The sequence below is a fragment of the Myzus persicae genome, unplaced genomic scaffold (genome assembly GCF_001856785.1).
Source record: "Myzus persicae strain clone G006 unplaced genomic scaffold, MPER_G0061.0, whole genome shotgun sequence".
Lineage (NCBI taxonomy): Eukaryota > Metazoa > Arthropoda > Insecta > Hemiptera > Aphididae > Myzus > Myzus persicae.
In genome coordinates, this window is record NW_019101448.1 from 2,520 (window position 1) to 9,780 (window position 7,261).

The window sequence follows — 7,261 nt, forward strand, 5'->3', positions numbered from 1 at the left end:
AATATTAGTTAGTTAATTAATAATAAAATAAATGTATATAATTATAGTCAGATTCGGTTCAGTCGGTTCGTTTTCTTATATTGTTAGACACAGCTGTCAAAAAGTCTCCAATGCTTAATTTATCTTCACTTTGTCTTATAACTAACTCTTTCAAGCGGATATTTATTGTTTGATTTTGTCCTCTTTTTGTACGTCTTGGTTCACCTAAAGCATCCAATGCTAACTGTGCTCGATCGGCGTCAATTTCATTTTTAATTTTCCTAATAAGTTTCCACATTGTAGGATGTTTTTGACCAACTAGTTTGGAAAACCTATTATTCCACCCTTCAACGATGTTGTTGGTTCTGTGGCAGTCATTGAGGGTGGTTTTATTTACATTCCACACAGCTGGTGGGAACATTGGTGGCAGTTTTCGAAACCTCATGTTATTTTCGTCGTTTCCAATTCTTCGATACTTGCCATTTACATAATACGAATCAAAATAATCTAATAAATCCATAAGATTTTCAGGCAAACTATATTTTAAATATTTCATTCCATCTTCTACGAGGTGCAATGGAAGGAATGCAAGTGCATCAATCATTCCACATTGTTTTCGAAACTCTTCATCCTTATGGTATTTCGAAGCAAAGCCCAATTCTTGTATTTTCCTGAACGTCGATTGACATAAGTGATAGAAGCAGCCTTTTATATCAATATGGACACCAATTACTTCTTTAGCTGCTTCAATAACTGCGCTTTCAAAATCGAGATGTAAACATTTGGGGTCAGGGTATACATTTCGTTCAGCACATTCATCCATTATAATTTGAAACATTTCTACGTATGTATTTTTAGTTTTCCTTTGTAAAATACAGTAAATCGTAGTTACAAATACATTATTTTTTTTTACCCGTATTACATATAACTGTAGGAAAAACTTTGGAGACAGTCCGAAATTCCCGTCTAAATACCAAGTATCTGATTCTGAAAGCAGTTGCAAGTGTTCATCTGTTGCAAATATAATTATCCTTTCAGATGCCTCTGGACCATTATCCCTCAATAATAGTCTATTATTACCCAATAATGCCCATTCACCTGTAATAAAATAGATATAATTTGTTAAGTATAGGATTTTATTTTCTAATTAATATAATTAAAAAAAAAAATTTACCATCAATAACAATTTCTTTGATATTTTGAGGTTCGTTCGGATTATGAAAACTTCGATGATATCTAATACTACGTTTTAAATATTCTTCCTTGGGTAACTCAGCTAAAACATCGACATCCAGATTCCCGATTACCTCCGAAAATATTTGGCCGGGTGTATCATTTGAGGATAAAGCTTTATTTTTTATTTCTTGTTTAACTTTTATGGCAGCTATAGCTATAAATAATAACAATTCTTATTTATATTCATTGGCGGAAATCTTGCGAACATAAAATATTTGTAGTTTTATATTTGTTTTTAAATTTGTTTGTATAATATTTTACATAATATTTTATAGGAAAATTAAAATTATAAGTTGGAACACTGTCCTATAGTGATTTATTTTATCGTCTGTCGAATAAAACAAAATCTGTAAAATTATATTCTGGACGTACTAATTGGTTACTAATTCAGTAATAGGTACCTACTTATCAAGGCCTATGATAAAATTGTTATCGACAATAATTTGTCGTGCTACATTAATTTATTAATTAATTAAAATTTGAGAACATATTTATAACACATAAATATATAAGTGTCCTAACTATATGTAAATTATTAAATTAAAATAAATCTTACCATTTTTATCGGCAGAATGATTGTGTTCATGGATCTCCCTTGGATTACTATTTTGAAGCGATGTTTTTAAAATGGCTAAACATTTAAATGAACTATATTTTGCACACCTCCATCTCTTGAAAAACTTACAGTCTTTTTGGTGTACATAAGTATAACCATTTAAGCAAATTTTATAGTTCCCTTGGTTAGATTTAACAATTTCCATAGTCGCATTGATTTCCATAGCCGGACAATTACGGCCTCGCACAGTCACACAAATCAAAGTTACTTAATAGGAACTGAAGATGTACTAACCGTAACCGTTATAATAACGTATAGATACCAAATATTACGTATTTTGAGTTATTTTGACTTGTATTTTCCCAATTTCAAATTTTATTGCTCTATGCCAAGGCCCACCCAACTAGCGGCCCGCGAACCTTTTTTATCTGTAAAATGCTTTCTTATTGCACACTAAATTTGTAGTACGAATGTACCGTGTAAATTGCAAGCCTCGATCTATCATTGTTCAGGCTCAACGTTTATCAGAGAGTGTCCAGTGAGTTAGTCAAGTTATATATTGGTAGTATTATAGTCATTCCGCTTTTAAATAGTTGCTTTGGGGATTTTTTTTCCGGGGATTTTTTTTCTGGGGATTTTATTTACCGGGGATTTTTTAACGGGGATTTTATTTCTGGGGATTTTTTTTCCGGGGATTTTTATTCCGGGATTCGAATGATCGCCCTCGTACAGTATATATCGAAGGTCCATGAACCTCAGCAATTCTCCTACAGTACTCATTTTTTTTTTTTTTTTTATTAAATATTTTATAATGTAGTTACTTCTACTCTAGGCACTATTATTCTATGACTACGATATTTTTGTTTATTTTTATAAGTACTATATAAACTATAAACTATCGTTATTCCTAATATTATACATAATAGTATAATTATTTTTGTATGCATACCAGTGGTTGTTTATAATAAACTTCGGTCTTTTTCGTCCTGTACAGCGTTTTCGAGTTCCTTAATTGTTTTAGAAAAGTCACTTATGTGATTTAGTTTAATTATAGAATTTTGATGATTTAGTAAGTTATTGAATTTATGACTTGGTACTACTGGAATCTTAACACTTGGTATGTTCACTGGAGGAATGAAGTCGATATACTGAACAGACTTCAGATGTCTGTAGGGTGTTAGCACTACTTGTGGTGTATGCGCCCTGCACTGTTCACTTAATGTTAATATGCCTACGCCACTTAATTGAATATTCTTAGCGTTATCCCACCGATCACACGTAACTGCCACATCGTCTAACATGTTTATCAGTGGTGAAGCTTGGGTTCGGGATTAGGGTAGACAAATTTAAAATAATATATTTCAGAAAGAAATTATTTAAGCGACAAAAAAAATTTAAACGGAAAACAACAACTAAATAGTTTAAAATATGTTTAAAAGATTCATCAATTTAAATATAAAATATGAATTATTATAAATACACTGCTATTAAAATTAAATACGTATTAGACTATTATTATTATTGCTCACTTTATAGATACGAATAAGAAAAGAATATTACTATATTATATCAATCGCGACGGTGACGTCGATAATAAATATTGAGGATTGTGGTAATTACGAACGGCGAGACGCGTCTCATAGCGTACATACTACATAGTAAACCCCACTCTGATTAACATTCCCCCTGTACCCGCGCGCCAATATTTGTGAGACGTTGCGTCGCAACGTCTATTAGATAATATAATACCATATTTGGAATGACCCTACGGCCGTATCGCGCGCTTCTAGTCTGTTTTAAGAAATCCATAACTGTACAACACGTCAACACTACAACGAAAAACCGATTTTAACAAATACTAAAACATATAGAATACATCATATATTTTATAATATAAAATAAAATTCACATTATCTAATATTAAATAAAATAAAATATTTATTTGTTTGTAAAGTGTTCTAATTTCTAAGTGGAGTGACGTTGTCTCTTTGTTTCCTATGACGCTTCACCACTGATGTTTATTATATAAATCCACTTATTATGATATTTTAACTTATGGTAGATGCTACGCGCTAATTCTAAGTATTTTATTGCACAGGTTGACGGCACCACCGTTAGTTTCATGAATAATTCAATTTCACAAGGTAGTCCAGCGGACCCTATACGCAATGGCTGTGTTTCGGGGCACATAGTTATGCTTGCTAGTTCTCTGCACTTCATTAAATGTGTTACGGAAATCGTTATGTTCGCGCAAGTTGTCTATTATGATCGGCCACTGGTGCGGATGTTGTCACACTGTTTCCCCCTTGATCGAGAAAGCAGTCGTCGTTCGATCAGCTGGATCGAACGGCGTCTAGCCGGCGAGTCGGCCCGCTGTGTGCTCGTATTATTGTTGTTGTTGAGACTCTTGACGAGATACGTCGTTGGTTGTATGTGTGTGTACAGCGCTCTACAAAAACACATTCTTTTTTTCCGTTACACTACACGTGGTTCTCTTTTTACGGCCTTTTTGTCTGTGCCCTTTGTAGCACCGCCGTTCCTGAAGCCCTTTCGATATAGTCGGTTTCGGACGTTATTGTCAGAAGACAACGTCGTCGCAGCTAGCGATCGGCAAATTATAATGAGTAGTCTCGGATATAATCCAAACAATAATATTAACCAGCTCCGGTCCAGTCTACCACATCTACCAGCTCCGGTCCAGTCGTCAATGTCAACCAGCTCCGGTCCAGTCGTCAACGTCAACCAGCTCCGGTCCAGTAGTCAATATCAACCAGCTTCGGTTTAAACAGGTTCAGATCACCGTCATTGTCTCCTTACGGTACCGTTTCTTATGGTAATCGGAAAAAAAAGTCCCGGTAAAAAAAGTCCCACACTAGGAAAAAAAAGTCCGGAAAAAAAAATATTATTCTTGTAGGTACTTGTACACTTCTATAGTAAGTTGTGCTTTGTATTTTAGTGTGTAACTGTGTAAGTGTAATGAATAAAATGCTTGTACATATATTTTTCATCTACCATAGTAAGTAATAAATAATAGAAAAAAAGTTTACTGGAAAATACTGTAGTGTTTGAGTTGTAATGTTGGTCACAATGACACACAGTTATATGATAACAGAATTACATGATTGTAGTAGATCTTAAGGATTATGTCTATGGCATGCTACGATATAAGAGCATAGGTAACAGTTGTGAATTATAATAAAGAATCATTATGCTTTAAAAGGGTTGTATTAATTATTTAGTATAACGGTTGAACTTTAAATATAACAATGGCGACGAAGATAATTGGTGAAGTGCACATGTGAAGTAATCGGTTAAGTCAATTTTTTTTGTTGAAGTGTCACGTGGTTTTCGTGTGGGAAGAATTACGATCTTCGAACATGTCGAACGACAATAACCCAGGTAATGCGCATAACAATTGCATAGGGCAAGTTGGGCATATGCCGGAGTTACGGTTAAAAGAAGACAATTTGAACGCGTGGATTGAACGGTTCGAGTTATTTGTGGCGCTTAATGAAATAAATGTACACAAGAAACAGTTAATGTTTTTAACGCTATTAGGTAATGATGGGTACTCGTTAATCAGAGATTTATGTACGCCAATGAACCCTAGGGATAAAAAGTATGATGATCTTAAACAGTTATTAATAGATTATATGAATCCTAAGCCAAATGTTATCACAGAGCGATACAAGTTCAAGGAGCGTAGACAAGCTACAAGTGAATCGGTTATTCAGTTTATAACTGCTTTAAAAAAGTTGTCTGAACATTGTGAATTTGGACTTTCACTCGATGATGCCTTAAGGGACCAAATTATATTTGGTATTAAAGATAACAACATTAAGAAGAGATTGCTGACAGAAGGATCTTTGACATTGAAAAAATGCACAGAGTTGTGATTAGCGATGGAATCAGCTAACAATGATGTTACTAAATTGGGAACTCAGGAAGAAATTCATTATCAGAAAGTGATTAAGAAGAAGAACCATAAGTTTCCAAAATCGGAGCAGCAAGGGAGCTTATCAGAATCAAAAGGTGGTCATGTCAAGATTGCAGCTAAGGGACCAAAGAAAAAGAAATTGGTATGTTACTGTTATGGAGTAGATGGTCATTCCAAGCCAGATTGTAAGTTTAAAACATATTCGTGTTCTAATTGTTCTAAAATTGGGCACCTTAAGAAAGTTAGTAAAAATAAAACTGAACATGTTAATAATGTAGATTTAGTTGACCTTAACTTAAGTAATTTATATAATCTTGACTCAGACGGAAGTAACTCAGTTAAGCCTTTTTGTGTTAAATTGGATATTAGTAATAAAGTGATAGAGATTTTAGTTGATACAGGATCAGCTTTGTCGGTTATATCAAAAAAAGATTTGGAGAGTTTTAAGTTGGGGGAGATAGAGGATCTTAAAAAAACTACTATTGGGTTAAAAGCGTACAATGGTTCAATTATTATTCCAATTGGAATTTTGGAATGTAGAGTGAAGTATAAAAACTTAAATAAGGTATTAAATTTGTATGTAGTGAGAGATGGTGGTCCGCCTATAGTGGGTAGAGATTGGTTAAAAGAAATGAAGATTTTATCCAAATGCATAGATTTTAATTCATTAACACTTCAAAGTGTTATACATAAGTATTCCTCAGTTTTTAAAACAGATTTAGGTTGTTACAAACATAAGACATTTGATTTAATTTTAAAAGAAAATTCTAGACCAATATTTTGTAAGCCTAGAGTTTTACCTTTCTCTTTGAAAGACAGAGTGAGTAAAGAGCTAGACAGATTAATTGAAGCAGATTTATTGGTTCCAGTTGAAACCAGTGATTGGGGTACACCTATAGTACCAGTAGTCAAAGCAGACGGTGCTATTAGACTTTGTGGGGACTATAAGGTTACGTTAAACAAATTTTTGGAAGTAGATAGGTACCCAATTCCTAGAATAAATGATTTAATGAATTTGTTCCGTGGTGCAACTTTATTTTGTACTCTTGACTTATGTCAGGCATACCAGCAATTGTTACTTAGTAAGGAAAGTCAAAGGTTAACGACAATCACTACTCATAAGGGTTTATATATGTTTAAAAGATTGCCTTATGGAATAGCATCAGCACCTGGTTTACTGCAAAGGGAAATGGATAAGCTTTTGAATGGTATACCTGGGACCGGTTGTTTTTATGATGACATAGTTGTATCTGGGAAAGACAAAAATGAATTGGATGACAGATTATCGTTGGTTTTGGAAAAATTGAATGTTGCTGGTTTGTCGGTTAAGAAGGAGAAGTGTAATTTTTTTAAGGACAGTGTTACATTTTTGGGTTATCGAATTGACAAAGAGGGGTTACATATTCCTCGAGAGCGAGAAAGGGCCATTACTGAGGCTCCACCACCATGTAATGTACAAGAAGTTAAAGCATTCTTAGGTCTTGTTAACTATTATTCGAAGTTTGTTGAAAATATGTCTTCAAAAGCAGGGGCTTTATATTATTTATTAAAAA

The 7,261-nt window shown here is 33.6% G+C and overlaps 2 protein-coding genes across 2 annotated transcripts; one reads left to right on the plus strand and one right to left on the minus strand.

Moving 5' to 3' along the window:
- Nucleotides 1–16: 16 nt before the first annotated feature.
- LOC111029094 lies at nt 17–2,431 on the minus strand. Its single transcript, XM_022307945.1, has 3 exons — nt 1,772–2,431; nt 1,154–1,369; nt 17–1,077 (listed from the first exon to the last, which is right to left on the minus strand). The coding sequence occupies exons 1-3, from the start codon at nt 1,992–1,994 to the stop codon at nt 59–61; spliced, it is 1,458 nt and encodes a 485-aa protein (XP_022163637.1). The 5' UTR covers nt 1,995–2,431; the 3' UTR covers nt 17–58.
- A 3,242-nt stretch (nt 2,432–5,673) lies between these two features.
- LOC111029093 (uncharacterized protein K02A2.6-like) lies at nt 5,674–7,208 on the plus strand (the record flags this gene model as incomplete). Its single annotated transcript, XM_022307944.1, has 1 exon — nt 5,674–7,208. A coding segment is annotated over exon 1 (1,535 nt), but the record flags the coding sequence as incomplete, so codon positions are not given.
- Between the last annotated feature and the right edge of the window lie 53 nt (nt 7,209–7,261).

Bases quoted from the DNA above. Each gene is read 5' to 3' on its own strand.
- LOC111029094 (XM_022307945.1), bottom strand. From the start codon at position 1,994: ATGGAAATCAATGCGACTATGGAAATTGTTAAATCTAACCAAGGGAAC. The intron at 1,370-1,771 runs GTAAGATTTATT...TATTATTTATAG, and splicing joins TCATTCTGCCGATAAAAATG to CTATAGCTGCCATAAAAGTT. The intron at 1,078-1,153 runs GTAAATTTTTTT...ATTTTATTACAG, and splicing joins CAAAGAAATTGTTATTGATG to GTGAATGGGCATTATTGGGT.